Genomic DNA, 18,250 nt, shown 5'->3' with positions numbered 1-18,250 from the left:
CCGTCCTGAAAACGTCTGTATACTTCCCAATAACCAATACTATATGTTAACGTTGGGTAAAGTTCATAACTTTCAGCCCTCCTCCCGGGGACTTCGGGGGATTAAGTCATCCTAAAAGACATAGCTATCATATTTTCGACCGTGTTGAACAAAATGGCTATCTCAAAATTTTGATCGGGTGACTTTGGGAAAAAATGAGCGTGGGAGGGGGCCTAGTTGCCCTTCATTTTTTGGTCACTTAAAAAGGGCACTAAAACTTTTGATTTCCGTTCCAATGAGCCCTCCCACGATATTCTAGGACCACTGGGTCGATACGATCATCCCTGGGAAAAAAAACAGCAAAAAAAAAACAGATAAACACGCATCCGTGATCTTTCTTCTGGCAAAAATGAAAAATTCCACATTTTTGTAAATAGGTACTTGAAACCTCTGCAGCAGGGTTCTCTGATACGCTGAATATGATGGTGTGATTTTTATTAAGGTTTATTATCTTTTAGGGGGTCTTTTCCCCTTTTTTCTAAAATCAGCCAAATTTTTTCAGGTACTTAACTTTTAATGGGTACGATTAAAATTGATGCACCTTATATATTTTAAATCAGCATATAAATCTAATTCTTTTGATTTATTTATTGGTACCAAAAATTTGTTTTTTAGAGCATTGGTTACTATTGAGCAAGCTCACTCCTTACTTACAGTTCGTTACCACGAACTGTTTGATATAAATACAATCCCAATGAAGTATTCATTCAGCGCTCAAGCAGTGAACATCAAACGGAGTATAGTTATTGCATTAGCCTCAAGGTAGGACAGTAATTTTGCTTTGAAACGACCGAATTATAGTGAACTGATTTTGGATTACGAAAAGGATTTGATGCATTGGCATTTTGCCTGAAAAAGACTAAATCATAGTGGACTGATTTTGGATTACCGAAAAGGCTTTGACGCGCAAGTGACTATTGCGTTAGGAAAGAAGAATCGTATGAGAAAGTAATCGATTGTGACAACATACAATACGGCAAACTAAATACAAGAAAAATATGGAGTCAAATGACAAGCAACTAACCGAGAAAACTGCGATAGTTAACCAGGAAAATCTGGCTCGAGTTATAAAGGACATTCATGTGAAGTCGCCAAATCTCGATACAATACCCGGGCTTGTCTTGAACGTGTCAGCCATTCAGCAGCATCTAAATAAAGTTCAAGAAGATATCTCGGGTTACGGTGCTGCGCGTGCATCCTTGTCCTCGGAGGTTAGCGATCTCCGACAGCAGTTAGCTCTCTTGAACCTAAGAGTGAACGAATTTGAAACGGAGCTGAAGAGAGCCAACATTATTCTCTACGATTTGGCACGCAGGAGCCCCCTCTGCGAAGCTTAAAAAATGAAGTTCTGGCTTTCTTGAATCACGCTCTACCTGTCCTTCAGCTCGAAAGGACACAGATAAGAGTGTGCACAGGCTTCGATCAGGCCCCGTTATCGTCAATTTGTGCAACACGGAAACAAGAGAGAGACTTGATTTTAAGAAAAAACAGGCAGTTGAAAAGATTCGGAGTTTCCGCTGCTCCCGACTACATACGAGCTCAGCACGAGGCACGGGAGCAACTGAAACCGATCATGAAAAAGCAATCGAAGAAGGTGAAAGCGTCAAATTATGAGGTGATAAATTGTATATCGAGAGCTTGCTCCTCGTTTTTGATCCAAAGGATAAAACAGTTAAGTCAGTTAAAGCCGTCCAGCAACAACCAATACCCAAGGCGCCTTTCGGGGCCCAGAAAGAACGCTTAAACCCCCCAACTCCGGTGCAGCCAAGCTACGAAAGCCGTCCAGACGTTTCCAAAACTGAAAGTGACGATATCCTTGATACAGTTGTCGAAGCTTCGCCATCGCTTGTCAGTTGGGGAAACAGCTCCAGAGCGCCAGATAAGAGGAAAAGCAGTGAGATTATAAGTCCGAACGACCAAAGTCGCGCTGGGTACTGCAACGTACGAGGTGGACCATCGTTCCAACCGAGAAAATCCTCGGATGGGCTACCTCACGTTATGACTAGAAGTTATTACAGGCTGAACTACCAGAGTGAGCAGGGAGAAGCATTTGAATGGGGTAGAACAGATAGACATCGTGAAATGGTTACTGAACGAGAACCATTTGTGCGGAATGGAACCGAAAATGAAAACAGACCAGCATTGGAAGCGTCAGGCCATGTACAACTCTTGCGCTTCATTTCGTGGAACATGCAAGGCATATTGAATAAACTAGAACATCTACGATCGGATATAAGTGAGTTTGACGTATCTGTGTTAATAGAGACCTGGCATTCATCTTCAAACGTACCAACGTTTTGACGTTTTCATATATTAGAGGTTTCACGTGACTTAGCGTCAAACAATCGGTCATATGGAGGGGTCCTGGTGCTTATAAGAGAAAGTGTTTTTAGAAGATATACTAGGCTCACAAGCAAATCAGATAACGTTATTTGGGTCAGATTAGTGATTACTAAAGAAGTGGATCTACTTTTAGGAGCCCTTTATATCCCCCCCCACAGAATAGCTCTTATAGGTCAGAAGATACTTGGTTTATATTAGAAAGCGAATTATCGGAGTACCGTATTAAACTACCGGATGATTATTTTGTATTAGTTGGTGATTTAAATTCATATACGGGAGCAAAACGAGAACTGAGTAGTTTGGTAGCTAGAGGAGAGGAGGATTTAGTACTCCCAGCTTATGGAGTGCCACGGAACAGCAGGGACGCTAAAAGGAAGTTGAATGTTTATGGGCGAAGGCTACTGACACTCTGTGCAGAGATGAGAGTATTTATTAGAAATAGGAGGATTGGTAAGGATGGAGAAGGGGGTGAGTTTACTTGCGTGTTCGGGGCCCACCCTAGTGTGGTCGACTATGCTCTGCTGGATGTTTGTTTTGGGGTGGAGCTACTATGCCTATAGGTTTAGCACTGGGCTGGTTCAGATCATTTGCCACTGAAGTTGGGGATTAAGTTAGATGCTAATCGTCCACTAGGTCTAGCTACGATAGAGGCAATAAGTGGTCAAAAGGAAGGAAATAGTGGCCGGAAGTTTAGGAAGCAGCTTGTTAGGGAATGGGGTGCTGAGGAAAACCTAGGAATAGTGGAAATATTTTCACAGGAGAGTATTCAGATGGAATTAGTGAGGTCAAAGGAGGCGGAGTGCTCGGTTGATAAGTTAGCAGAAGTTTTAGGGGACTCAGTATATAAAATATGTAAAGGAAAATTAGTTAAAAAGAAAAAAAAGGGAGTAGTGTTTTTTGATGAGGAGTGTCAAAAGAGGAAAGTGGAACTACAGGATAGGTTAGATTTAGTGAATTTAGAAAATGACCCTAGTAAGAAGGACCACCTTTTTTTACAATTTAAAACAGGTAGAAGGGAATATAAGAGGCTAATTGAAAGAAAAAAGGGAGTGATTAGAAAAAAGGAAAGGCAGGCATTGGTCTTGTCATATAAGGATAGTAGAATTAAATAATTCTGGAGGATGGTGAAAGAGGAAGATAAGACAGGGGGGCTAACTAGCCAAGAAACACCAGAGCCTAGTTCATGGCCAGCATATTTCAGGGAAAGAGAAGGTAACTGCAGTGATCTACAAGAATTAGATAGAGAGATATTAGATGATGGAGAGGTTGTCCTACCAATGAAGGAGTATGATTGTGAATTATTAGAGGATACATCGGAAAGAGAGTTTAGAGGGTGTCTTCAAAAATGGCAGGAGGATCGGCACCAGAAATTGATGGGATTCCAACTAAAGTATATAAAAGATTTATATTATGGATCCTACCTGTGTTGTTAGTACTGTTCAGTCGGATTCTTTCTCTTCAGCGGTGGCCTTCGGTATGGAAGAAATCTCTAATAGTGCCTCTTTTAAAAGAAGGGGATCCTTGGAGCCATGAAAATTGTCGTCCAATTTCACTAATTTCAACGGCAAGTAAGATTTTAGAGAGGATATTAGATAATAGATTAGCTAGATGGCTTGAAAGATATAAATTGATAGTGGAGGAGCCGGGGGGATTTCGTGAGGGATATGGAACGACAGATAGAGTATTAATACTACAAGGTTTGATAGAGAAATACGATAGAGGAAAAGATAAACTTTATGTTGCTTTTCTAGACTTTGAGAGGGTATTCGATAGTGTTGATAGTCTTACTGTGTCTAGAATTATTGACAGTAGGCCTACCGAATACATTTGTTAAGATAGTAAGGGAAATGTATTTAGGTACAAAAGGGATAATTAGAGTAAGGGTTTAAGGGTTTGTCAGAAGAGTTTAAATTTAAAAGAGGAGTCAAGCAAGGTAGTACTTTGTCTCCAAGATCATTTTGTGTATATATTAATGATATTGTAGAATATTTTAGAAAAAAGTGGGCACCAACGGTGATGTTGGGAACGTATGCTTTATCAGTACTGCTTTTTGCGGATGACACGGTCTTGGTAGCTAAGTTCCCCAGTGACCTTTAGATGCTAATAGATGTTCTAAGTGATTATGTTGAGGAAAAGAAAATAACTTTAAATGTTAAGAAAACAGAACTAGTAGTATTTGGAAAGGGTAATAAGAGTTGTCAGACGGACCATAAGTTTTATTATAGAGGAAAGGAAATTCAACAAAAATCAAGGTTTAAGTATCTAGGAGTAACTCTGATGGAGAATGGAAGTTGGACAGAGCATATAAAACAAATGATAAAGAGAGGAAAGGCGGCCTCATCGGCACTACTAAGGAATAAAACTTTGATAAGTGCTAAGGATATAAGCAGATTTTCTACACTAAAGTTTTGCCAGTAATGCATTACCGAGCGGAGCAGTGGGGTTATGAAGCTGCCAAATAGTTGGAGAGTATCCAGCTTCAGTATTATAAAAGAATAATCGGAGTTCATCAGACAACTCACACGCAACCAGTAAGAGAGGACATAGGGCTATTTTCTCTAAGGAAATATAGAATAGGGCAGATGTTCTGGTTCTGGAGGATAGTTCTAGAGCTGCCTAATGATATAATAGTAAAGCTAGCATATCTAGAATTAGTTAAGTTAGGGAGGTAAAAGTATGGCCTTTTCAGATACACCGTATATTAAATGAGGTAGGCATATCCTACCTGTGGAATGAAGGATTAGGTGTACCGGGCCTACCCACAGATATAGCGGTGCACGTTACCAGAATTATAGAACACCAAGAGGTACAGCTGTGGCTCGCTTCTGTAGAGTCACCAGAGAGCCTTCACCAGAGGTTCTATAAAGAAATAAAACTAGTTTTTGGTCTTGAAATTTATTTCAAGATAAATTTACCAGCTAAGTGTCTTGGGATGTGGTTCCAATACAGAGTGAATAGCCTTCCATTGCGTGATCGTTGGAAAATATTTGATAGAAATAGGGGTTTAAAAGGTTCGGAGTACTCTTGCCCCTTTTGTAATCAGGGTGTTGAGGATGTAGAGCATCCTCTCACGCGGGGCCAGGAACTTTCAAGAATAAGAGAGAGTTTCTTGGAAATGACGCCCCTTCTCTCCCTGGTATTCTTGAGTCGAGGGCAAAACCCGTGATAGAGGCAGTTTGCAGCTACCTTGAGGAAGTTTTGAATCTAAGAAAAAGTATGTAGTAAAAAAATAACGAGAAGAATCTTTTAGTTGTTTGTATGAATTTGTTTTCTTGTTTTAATTGTTTAATTGAAGTTCATTATTTTTGTTTAGTTGATTGAATATGGCCTTTAAATACATTATCTATATATCTATCTATCTATCTATCTATACCTAAGTATGATAAGAATATAATACTTTATAAACGAATTTGGGCTGTATATCTACACGTTAGGGAGGGGGGGTAAAGTATAGCGGGTCTGCTTAACTAATGTGTTAGGCACAATCATTCTGCATATTATGTAGTAAGAATTTTTTTATAACTTCACACTGTCCAATACCTTATCAGCCCCCCCTAATGTGCAAATATATATCCAAAATTATCTCCTTTCCATCCATTCTGTCACTTCTCTTTGTCTTGTCTCACGCTAAGCTGAAAGAAACTAAAAAAAAAAACCGGTTCTGCAATGCGTTAATGAATGAACAACTAGAGCGGTAGGGCGTAGATCAAACAGTTCGTCGTAAAGAACAGTAAGTAAGGAGCGACCCGGCTCAATAGTAACCGAAACTCTAAAAAACAAAATTTTTATACTAATAGATATATCAAAAGAATTGGAATTTTATGCTGATTTCAAATATATAAGTTTCATTAAGTTCAATCTTACCAGTGAAAGGTTACGTGCCTGAGAAAATTTGTCTGATTTTTGAAAAAAGGGGGAAACCCCCTAAAAATCATATAAAATCACACCATCAGATTCAGCGTATCAGGACACCCTACTGTACAGGTTCCAAGTGCGTATCTGAAAAAATGTGGAATTTTGCGTTTTTTGCCAGAAGAAAGTTCACGGGATGCGTGTTTATTTGTTGTTGTTTTTTTTGTTGGTTTTTCCCAGGGGTAATCGCATCGACCCAGTGGTCCTGGAATGTAGTACAAGACTCATTCAACGGAAATTAAAAATTTTAGTGCCATTTTTAAGTGACCAAAAAAAATGGAGGGCAAGCAGGCCCCTTTTTTCTCAAAATCGTCCGATCAAAATTTTAAGATTGCCATTTTGTTCTGCACAGTCGAAATATATCTATGGAGATATAAGGATGCCCCCACAGCCCCTGGGGAAAGGTCTTTAAGTTAAAAAATTTGCCTATTGTTTAGGTATAGTACTTGTTATTGGGAAGTATGCATACATTTTTTGGGGGGAGGGGGCGAATTTTGGTGAGATCTTCCACGGGGATAATTTTTTCATGAGGAGGGAAGTTTCCAGGAGGGATTTCTCAGGGAAATTTTACACTGGGGGAATTTGCCAAAATTCCCATACGAAATTTTTTTATGTCTTGCTTTCTCATTTCCTACTCAATTTTACGCATGGAGATGTTAAGGGTAATTATCGAGGGTAAATTTTCACCAGGATTCAATTGTCAAGAGAATAAATCTTTGGGAAGGAGGGATTTTTCAGTGGAGGTGAAGCCAGATTTCCTGGCATTATTTAAAAAACGATCAGAAATTAAATTAAAAAAAACTAATTTTTTCAACTGATAGAATTTGATAAGTTTATTTCTAAAACCTTGATTTGCTTTTATAGAGAACTCCATTTAATTTAATTTTTTTTAATTTTACTATGAAATTAAATTTAGTTTGTTTTTTCTTATAGGTTTGACGTAGCTCTACTGAAATTAAGCAGACCGGTTCAGTATAAAGAAAATATTTTACCAATATGTCTTCCTCCTCCTGGAAAGGACTATGAAACTGCAGTAGGAGTTGTTGCAGGCTGGGGAAAAACCGATACTTCTTACGGTAAGTTAATCAAAATAAGCCAAATTACAAACCGTATTTTGGTAGAAAATGAACCTAAAACTTTTTTTCGCATAAAAAAAAGAAAAGAAAAAAAAAGATGGGAACTCCTCGTAATGAAATTTCAACATAGCCAGTAGGTGAGATTAATTTCATACTTCTGCTTGAAGACTGCTCCTCAAGGCAAAATACCAGGAGATGAAGCTTGGGAGATATTCCTACAATAATTCTCCTGATAAAGATAATCAGTATAAGGCAGCTGACGATCAAAGACGCCAGAGTATAGATTTAATTAAAGAATAAAATAACATTTGATGGGTGGTGACTACTCTTGATAGAGTTTAAAGACGACCTCACAGTGAGATTAATTTCCACTTCTGCTTGGAGACTGCTCCTCAGGACTAACTATCACCAAGTATAGCTTTTTGACAGAGGCTCATACTATAATACTCCTGGTAAAGGTAATCAGTATAAGGAGGCTGACAATCAAAGAAGACAGATTATATATCTAAAGAATAAATGAAGATTTGACAAACGGTGAGAACTAAGGACGGTGAGAACGGTGAGAAACGGTGAAGAAACGGTGAGAACTCCTCTTGATGGAGTTTATAGAAGGCCTCTCAGTGAAATTAATTTCACATTTCTGCTTTCAGGCTGCTCCTCAAGGCAAATTATCACTATTCTTTACTTCAGTTGGACACTACTTTTAAAAGCTAGGTTAGAAACCCTTGAGCGCATTTTCACCAAACGTCACTCCCCATCCAGATTCCGGCCGCCTTTATCTCCAGACATGGAAAAACCTTTGTTCCCTTCAGTACAGAAAAAATAATCAAAACATCTTGCTAGTTTCTCTTTTCTTATTGGATGGTGGTGCTATCCCGTTTTTTTTGTATTTATTCGATTGTTTTGCCCCCCTTCTTTACGTGTCCCTTTTAACTTTTGCATATGTGTTCATTTGTTTAAGTTCAGTTTCACCATTTTTATCTTTTGAACTTTTTAATCGAGATTTTCCAGTTAGATTATTGACTGACGAATGATTATTCATTCTGATTTATCTGTTTTTCGTATTTGTTTTGGCATTCTTTGCCAGTTTTCCTGTTTTCTTTTTTTTTAAGATATTTTTTACTCCAAAATTCAAATTTAGCTTTACGGGACTTGTGATAGTGTTTTTTTTTTTAAATAAATATCTGGTCATTATTTTATCCTCCTCACTTTTAAATTCTTCAATTTTTAATTCATTATTTTTCAGTTTATTATTAATTCCAGTTTATTATTTTCAAGTTTATTATTCAGTTAATCCAATTGAATTATTTTAGGAAAAACGGGCACAAATATCTTACAAAAAGTTTATGTTCCTATAATAAGCAATGCTGAGTGCTACGGATGGCACGAAAGAAAGGGCATTGTTCTCGAGCTCCATGAAGAAATGTTCTGTGCTGGACATGAGATGGGACAAATGGATGCTTGTCTTGTAAGTATTCTTGCTCTTGTATCCAGTGTTTGGACTAAATAGGAACTGTTCTTCAAAGAGTACCAGGAGAATATCTTTATTGTGATATTATACCACTAGAAGTCATAGAGTAATAATTGCTTCTTGGACGCGATCATATTCTAGGAACGAGTGAAACCAATTTTTTCTAAGACTAAAATTAGTTTTAATGAAAAATTACTAAATGGTGTATCTTGATGGTAGAAACAAGCTTCGGGCAGAGGATAATAAGTTCTAGGTAAGAATTGAAAATAAACCTTTGTATAGAGTAATTTATTTATTGAAGTGGCCGAAGTTAAAAGACTAAAAGTAATTCTAAGCCATTTTTTCGATTTATGTGCTACTCGAGAAGTATCATTCCAAAAAACAAAGTTTCATTCGTAGTTTCAAAGTGAATTCCGAAAATCCAAAATTTGACATTTTATTGCTGGTTCAGCAGGAACAAATTAACTCCTTGTGGATGTAGATACCCGGTACACTTATGCACTATAATGCATATGGATAGCTCGGGAGGTAAGTCTGCTTGCCCTCTTTCTGGGCAGTATGGGATTATAAGAAAAAGAGGAAATGACCCTTATAAAGGGTGTGATCTTGACTATTTCACCCCCACTTTTGATACGTGCAAAAATCCTAAACCGGGCTCTCCAAGTTTCTAAATACAAAATAGAATACTTAAGCTTTTTCACAGAAGGTTGATCATAGGTACGTGTTATTTATTTGTTTGTTTTTCCAAAGGATTGTCATGTCAAACGGATGGTCATAGATGATCAGAAGGGGCTCTTTTGAATGAAAAACATAAGTTCTATTGCCAATTTCTGCCGTTGAATGTCATAAAACACAAATTTTGGCCCGATCAGGTTCAACATGCTATTAAATGAAAATCCTGGGATAGCTATTTGGTTTAGATACCACAATACAGTGGAACCCACTATACAGTGGGTCCATAAATAATCTTCCAGCTTAAACAAAAAGATCACCAACGCCTAATTTATTTCACACAACGTGTCGAAACAATAGAGAGTTTGTGTATTTGATTTATATATATATTGACAGTAGAGTATTTGATTACTCCTCTGTTGGCATTAATGTTGGCTTTTGACGACAAAAAAAATTGTTCTCTTTTCTCTTTTTTCTCTGTTGACAAACGCAATGAAACGAACACCATAGAAATTTTTCTGACACAAAAATAGCACATGTTAGAAATAACTTTGGGTGTTAAAAATAAACAATAGAAATATAATGACGTTAAAAATAAATCGTCTTCGAAAATTCCAATCGTCAGACAAATATCAGCACGACAAAAGTGATGTGTAATTCAATGGTTAATGAGTTGACAGCAGGATTTCGTTTTAGAGATTTAGAAATAGAAGAAGCAAATGAATTTTGGTATCTGGGCGGCGTTTTAACGCAAGATGGCAATTGTGAAAGGGCGATAATGTTTCGTATTGTTTACGCAGGGGCAGTAGCTTCCCAAATAAATAATGTGTGGAGGTGCTCCAAATACTCCCAAAACTCAAGCTACGATTGTCAAATAACAATATTTGATCAGTACTACTATATAGCTGTGAATCATGGAACGTTTTAAAAACTGCCGAAAAAATACTACTTGGATTTGAAAATAATTGCCGCTGAAAAATATTTTTAGTACACTGGATTGAAAGAATACCGAATGTGCGGATTTAAGCCCTGACCAAGCAGCCTTTAATCACCAATGAAATTCGCAAGAGACGTTGGAGATACTGGGGACACACGACAAGAATGAAGGAGGGTACAATCCCATACGATGTGTGGTGCAGGAAGCACTTGATCTGCGTAGAAGTAGTAGGCAGTGTAAAACCCTGGGGCGGTCACTGGATAAGGAGGCTACACAGTCAAGCCCGGGACAAAGAGACGTGGAGGTCAAAAGTTGCTGCTTTGTGTTCTTAAGAAATGGTAGGGCCTGATTCTAAATTAATTATTTGCTTGGTGTGCGTCAGAGCTCAATAAGCTGCAATTCGTTCTTTTCTAGATAGAATATTCTTGGGGTATATGCCCATCCTCCTGTAGTGGCGCAGTGGAACTAACCTCTGCTTGGTAATACATCAACCGGAGTTCTTATTAGGTGCATTAACCCTCTACAGAGCCAGAAGTTCAATTTTGGTAATGAGATTAGGCGAAAACGTATAAATCTTCTACTCTAACAGGATTGCTTTGTCATTTCAACTATGCATTTGGTACAATAGGAACAGCATCGGCGTATAGAGAGTGATAGTTTCATCAGTCTTCGACCGTTTCTTCCAATTTTCAAATTACTTGCATAAACTAACTTTGTTGTCAAAGTGTCATCCAATAGAGCTCACTAATTGCTCTTATTCAATAAGTGATTGTAACTAATCACAAGAAGGTACATTGAACGCTGGGGGTAAGATGGAAAACTTTTTCAAACTTTTCCGTCGAGAGTCAAATAAAAGTTTTAGCACTTTTCCCAACGCTGTCGATTATGTGATCTGTTGTCCGTTCTTTACTCTTTTGCTTTTTGGACAAAGTAAGTATTTGTAATTCTATTGTTTTTACGCATGTTTGCTTATTCTCTTTGTCTTGTAGATGGGAAAGGAAGCATTAACTAATGTTTCAGTAAAAACAAAGAAGCGTTAATACTTCGAGTTTAAAGATGTACTGCCACATGATGGTACATTCGTCCTTAGACACGTAAATGCAGTCTACACAAATGAAAAATTATTATATAGAACGTGCATATAATATTACTCATGACTATAGTATTGTATAATTGGATACCAGGTATCGGGGGGGGGGGAGAATGAAAGTAATTTGATCTCAAAGGAGTGGGGGAAATACCCAGGAGCAATATTTTTTCAACCCTAAAATATAATGTCTTTCATGTCGAATTTACCTTAAAAATGTAAAAATTTGGGGAGGAATCAACAACTAGGGAGGTAAGGTCGATTTTCCGCTCCCCATGAGATTAAAATTATTATTTTATACATATTTTTTACATCGAACTTCCCATACTATATCAAAGAAGCCACTATACAAGTTGACCGCTATTTTATTTTTCTATTATAAATTAGACTTTTAAAAACATAGAAAATAACATTATTAGTACAAAATCAGTCAGTTACATTCAAAAATCTTAGAAGGAATACATGTGGGCAAAGAGTTGAATGTGGGTGTTGAGTTGGGTAGCAGAACCCCTCTCTTATCCCATAACCAGTGTTTCTAGTGGAAAGGTCTAAGCATTCTAAAAAGATTTGAATTAAGCATAAAGAAACTTCTTGCCGCATATTTATATTGATGATTGATATTGATAAGAAGATATTAATTTGATTTTTCAGGGAGACTCTGGAGGTCCTTTGGTCGTCAATGAAGGAGGCAGGTGGACCCTAGTTGGGATTACTTCTGCCGGTTTTGGCTGTGCAGTGGACCATCAACCAGGAATATACCATAAAGTCAGCATGACAGTTGGCTGGATCATTGCCAACATTTTAGACTAAATAAAGACGTCATTTAAGGCGAGGCTTGGGGTCCCTTGAGTTTAGCTTGTTCGTAAAACACGTGTCAAAGAGGGAAAGCTTCTTTTTTTAATGTTTTGGTTCCTAGGATAGTTCCACCTCCCCCAAAGGTGATTTAGATAGCTTTTCTGAAAATGAAGGTGTTTCATAATGCTGAGTTTTGAAGATCTTAATTTCAAACAAAATAAGAACAAGGTAGCAACAAAGATAACCTGCTATCTTGTTTTTATTTCAGTGCAAGAAGTGACATTATTTGTTGTATGTGAGAACGGATATGTAGCTTATGTAGATTGCTATGAGTTGTTGTTTTAAGGCAATTTTGGCACTGACTGGCGATTGAATTTAATGCCAAGGCTCAAGCATGAATTTTAGCTTTCTCTTTCCTGGCTCTGTATTTTGAAATAATTTTATAGCGTAATTGCCCTAAACGATTGGTATAGCTGGGAGAAGGAGTATTATTACGATAAATCTGCTCCCCTCATCCAGGGTACAATCCTTAACTATGCCCATGCTCTAGGCTGCTACCCAAATAGCTAATGAATATCCAAAGGAAAGAAACGAATTTTATGTGAAATTCAGGGGGTTTGAAGATTTTAGATTATGCGTCCCCTTATGTATTTGACCTCGCTGACTTTCAATTTGTAAATTCAAATAGCTAAACAATGAACTTACTTAGCTTTTGAATAGAATCAGACCGGTAACTCTCCAACTTTACAAAAGTTCAGAATGCCCATTTTATCTGCTGACAGCAGCAACAATGACAGTCTTTTGCCTATCTTATTCCATTGGCAACCATGTTTCCAGAGGCCTCCTCAGGGTTCGAGGTCATGTTTGAAAAATTCTTAGAAATGATACCGATCATGATCCGTTGAAGATAATACGATGATGTCCTGAAGGTGGCTTCCCCAATTAAAAGTTTAACCAGCTGATGTCAAATTGATGAAAAAAATGGTCTTTTTGCATCATATATTTATTTTCCTCTTATATAAATTTTTCCTTTTCTTACGTTTTTTTAATCCTCTTCTAGTTTTTCTTCACATTATTGGTAAAAATGGTCAACAAGTACATCTTCATTCAGCATAACTTGCTCATTAATAATGGACCATTTGCGGTATAAATTTAGGACCAGTACTGGTCATGAGGAGACATCTTAAGAAAACAATTCTTACTTCATAACATGCAAAATTATCCTAGTTAATATATTATCGAAGCATATTTACACTTTATCCTCACTATTAAATTATTTTTCCAGTTTTACAATAAAATATTTCAACATTATGTCTTTTCTCCAAGTCTTGAAAATTGTTTTAAAACAAATACCCAAGAGCATCTAGCTAATCTAACCTAACCTGAATTTATTAATATTACCTTATTTATATCTTTTTGATAGATAGCAGTGATGGTGTTTAACTTCCCTATATAGAACAATTGAAAACAGAAAAATACAATCAAATATGTTTATTTTTCAGGATTTTCTTTAAAAATAATTGTACAACAGTGAAAATATTAATGATGAAGGTGCTCCCCCCGGAAAATATGTTAACTCGGATTATTATGCATATTAGGAAGTAAAAACTGTTTTCTTCACATTTGCCTTTGATTTAAGACGCAAGTGAATATAGTAAAGAAGGAATTTTAAGAGCCAAGAAATAGTAACTTCTAAATTATGTGAGTGCTTTAGCAAAAATTTGCCCGTAAGGTCAGTGCCGAATTGGAAGTGTAATAGAACTAATTTGTATTGTTTACATTTGCCATTCCCAGTTGAGTCGCAAGAGGCTTCTGTGATCGTATTTGCTAATTTAATATAACTTATTCTCAAGAGACGAAAACCGGTGTGCATTATTTTTATATGTTTGCAAAATTTTGAATAAACTATTTATTTTTTAGGATTTGATTGACTTTTTTTGCAATTTAACAATCAAAACTATTGTTATTATCAGGGCTGTAGACAAAGCATCTAAGTTGAGGTCAAAAGTTCATGCAATTTAAATTCTTTTAAATATAGGTCTTTGCTCCCTCAAGCTCTTGTTTTGACAAATATTTAGTACTGTTCTCCCTTTTGAGATTTTGGGCTTGCTTGGGAGCAGTCATGTTTTAGGTTTAGTTAAATTATCTTCATAATAATGTTGTTAAAAAACGAAATATCTTATTTTGTGTCTTGTACAAACAGGGATATACCCAAATTGTATAAGTTATGCCTGGGCGTAATTTGTCGATAAAGTCAAAATTCAACAAACAATGTTCAACTTTGAAGCGTAACATTTGTGATTGACCAACCAGTGTTAAGATTTAAGGCATAATTTCTGAAAATAGAAACGATGGAAGCTACGAATAGTATTTTATTTTATCTACAAAATGAATCTGTAAAAGATACAGAGATAATATTAGTAGAGAATAGTTGGAAATAAAATGAACTCAAGAATTTGAGTCTAGTTTATTACCAATTTAATATTCCACTTCCGTAATGCAACTGTGGCGCTAAGGCACCAAGCATCAAAGATTTTCTGAAATGGTTAAGTGGAAACTTACACAACCATATACGTTTTAAAAAGTAAGTATAATCCGGGAAGTCAATTTTTAATGAAAAATGTGTCGTTATGTGTATTCATTCAGAGTTCATGGTGTAAAGAACTATTTTGGATTTAAACCTATCAATAATTGCAAAGGATTATATTAATGCAGACGAAAAAATAGCCTTTTCCTGGATTGTAAACAAAGCTGTTTGGCAAGTTTATTTTTTATGAACATTGGTTTCAAGTGAATTTATAATGAGATGAGCGATTCCGACCTTGTGTATTCACCGCTGCTGAACTTTGTTCAGGACAATTTAAGTGGTGCTGATGAAGCCGTTATATTAAAGGAAGGAGTGGACTTTTTCAAAGATTTGGAAACTGTTAAGTCGGAGAAAGCAAAGCTATTGAGTTGTGTGACTGAAGATAATCCCCCTCTCAGAAGGGACGCAAATGCATTTCAAAGTCAATTGCCAGATATTGTAGACTTTATGAAGAAATGTGATGCCGATGGAGAACAGCTCCCATGTTTCGTCATCAAAAGGCCAAAAGAATTTCCTTTGTTCTCTGCAACAGCCTTTACGCAGGTTGCAGCCAAGCTTACGAGCCTTCAGCAAACGATTTCGCTAGTTTCTTCCAAGACGGATTCGTACAATCTGAACTTACCTCAATTACCTGTGATTAGCCAACCTGCTGTGTGTAATACGCATGCTACACTTTTGATCTCCGATCTCCCGCCTGAAAATGGTGACCCGCTAAAGCGAAAATCAGTAATAGACTTAATTTCTGGTCATCAGCTGGTGACCAGTGTGCGAATGAATGAAAAACGGTGGACGGTGAATATTGAGAAATCTGCTGCTGAGGATTTTTATAAATCAGCAAAGGAAGTTCTACCTGGTTCTAGTGTGAAAGTCTTATCTAAAACACATTCTGGTGTTATTCGAGAAGTCCCGTCTGATTTTGACCTTGAAATGCTATGGAACCAGTTCGGTATACTCGGGTCTAGTCGATTTGGATTAAGCAAATCGGTTAAGTTTGAATTTGCGGACGTGATTTCCAAAGTATCATTTCTGCGAAACGGTATGAAGATTGGGTATGAAAACTTCCGTGTTTATGAGTTCAAAAAATTGCCAAAGTATTGCTTCAAGTGTCGTTCTCCTGGGCATTTGGAAAGTGCATGTACTAGTTGCACTCCTAAGTGTGCTCGTTGTGCTGGGCCGCATTTATCTACGAACAGCGATCGTTGTACGGAATCTCTGAACTGTGCTAATTGTGGAGGATCTCATCCTTCTTACAGCATACGATGCCCTGTGATTAAGAAGATCACTGATAAGGTCTATAGTCCCTAGATGACACTTCTTCTGTATAGATGACACTTTTCTTGCTGTGTGTCTTGGTAATATTGTATTAATTAATGTGTATCTGCCATATAATGATCGTTCCATTTGTCCACATCAGAAGTTCTCTTGTGCTTGAAATGGACTTAAAACTTTAATTCAAAAGATATCGGATCATGGGTTGTATTTTGTTATTGCTGGTGATTTTAATACTGATCTGGTTTCGGACAATATCAATATAAGGATCTGGTTTCGGATAATATCAATAATGATCAGCTTCTTGATTCTCTCCCGGCTTATAAAATTGTTCGGAAGTCCCATGATTACACGTATATTAACCACTCAGGTAGTAAATGGGACATTGATCACGTTTAAAATTTGTTCTGTAGCTCTTGTCTGCTTGCCAGTTACGGTTCATTTTAATGAGCAAGATCTTGATCACCTTCCGCTGTCTTTTTGTTTATCAAAGCCTGCAGTTTTTTCTGTGAGTATATCTAAGAGCCATGGTATACGTCCTAAATGGTTTTATAAGCCTGATTTGAAAAATGCAAATTTTTCTGTTTATCTTACAGCATTGGCTTCACTTCTAAGTACGATTTATGTTCTGTATCAGCTTCTGCAGTGTAGCCAGAATTCCATTTATGCTAAATATGAAATAGACCGATATTATCATTCTATCCTCTCCACTATGAAAGAAGCTAAAAAAATTTCTGTCCCAGTAAAGCGAATCCGAAAGAATACTCAAAAGCCTCTTTGGTCACTTGACCCTTACCTTAAGGCCTGTAAAAATAAAGCTAAATTTTGGCTAAAAGTTTGGACAGAATGTGGTCGGCCGAGGTCTGTTAATGTTTTTCTTATTAAACAGAAAACTAGATTAAAATTCAAGAAGTATCTAAAAAGTGTCCGATACCGTGGGCTTGATTTTCCATCTTCGCCTAAAGAATGGAGGAAAATAATTAATTCAAGTAAAACAGACGATTCTGATGTGAGTTGTGATGCTATTCCACCAAGTTCTTGGCATGTACATTATTCGAAGATATTCTCCGTTTTGAATTATTCTCCTCATAGAAAGTTTGGCAAAACGACTTAGATTTCTAGATTTAATAAAATAGTCCCTAGATTTCTAAGTCAGCGCTTTGTTCTACCTATATAGCGTTGTGAAGTTATGAATACTGTGAAACATCTATTGATGCTAAAGGAATCTCTAAAAAGCATCTAACTCACCAATGTGCTGAACTTGTGTCAGATCTTGCGCTTTTGTTTCAAATATGCTTGGCATCTTCTATCGTCCCGGAAAGATTTTTGTGTGGGAGCGTGATTTCAATTTCAAAAAGAAGTAAACCGCCAACAGATTGCTCTTCTTACCGTCCAATTACTGTTTCTTGCAATATTAGCAAGGCCTTCGAGTATATTCTTTTGCCCAGTCTAACTCAAAATATTTCTTTCTTTGGTGAAAATCAACTTGGTTTTAGATCTGGTAAGGGTTCCAACATGCTCATCGTGTCCTTTCTTCTACTCTTCTTTCTAATTTTTCTAAGGGTAAAGGCGTATATCTCTGTACACTTGATCTTTTAAAGGCTTTTGACTCTGTTGTTCATAACCAACTTTTCTTTTCTTTGGCTTCTTCTGGTGTTAATTTTTTGGTTATTTACCTTCTATGGTTTTCGTATTCTAATTCTTACCTCCACCTGAAGTCTTCTCCAGAAACAACTATGAAAGTGCTTCGAGGCGAAAGGCAGGGAGGTGTTTTATCACCAACCCTTTTCAAAATTTGTATTTCTACTGTTCTGGAAGAGATCTCGGGCACTTATTTTTCTGGTTCTACTGATATTTCTTACATTGCCTATGCTGATAACAGCCTGTTGATTAGTCGTACTAAATCTGCTCTCTCTGCGATGGTTTCTTTAGTTTCTCAGTCTTTCCTAAATATTGGTCTAGCCCTGAATCTTTACAAGTGTGAATTCTTATCTTATAATCTGTCTTCGTCTACTCCTCTGGTAGTAGAGAGGGGTCAGAAGGTTCGACGATCACCACGTGG

At 36.9% G+C, this 18,250-nt stretch overlaps 1 protein-coding gene across 1 annotated transcript in view; it reads left to right on the top strand.

Annotated features, from left to right (window-relative positions):
• LOC148942645 (trypsin-1-like) overlaps window positions 1-14,254 on the top strand; it is a 118,369-nt gene extending 104,115 nt beyond the window's left edge. The window contains exons 8-10 of the mRNA XM_089102153.1: window positions 7,228-7,370; window positions 8,684-8,838; window positions 12,189-14,254. Coding sequence (XP_088958279.1) covers window positions 7,228-7,370; window positions 8,684-8,838; window positions 12,189-12,347 — 457 coding nt within the window. The 3' untranslated portion in view covers window positions 12,348-14,254. The remainder of the gene's footprint in view (window positions 1-7,227; window positions 7,371-8,683; window positions 8,839-12,188) is intronic.
• Window positions 14,255-18,250: the final 3,996 nt, after the last annotated feature.

This window comes from Artemia sp. Qi Xiang Cuo, chromosome 16, assembly GCF_049724085.1.
Source record: "Artemia sp. Qi Xiang Cuo chromosome 16, ASM4972408v1, whole genome shotgun sequence".
NCBI classification, from domain to species: Eukaryota; Metazoa; Arthropoda; class Branchiopoda; order Anostraca; family Artemiidae; genus Artemia; species Artemia sp. Qi Xiang Cuo.
Note: the sequence above shows the minus strand (reverse complement) of the source record. Positions and strands in the feature narration are given on the sequence as shown.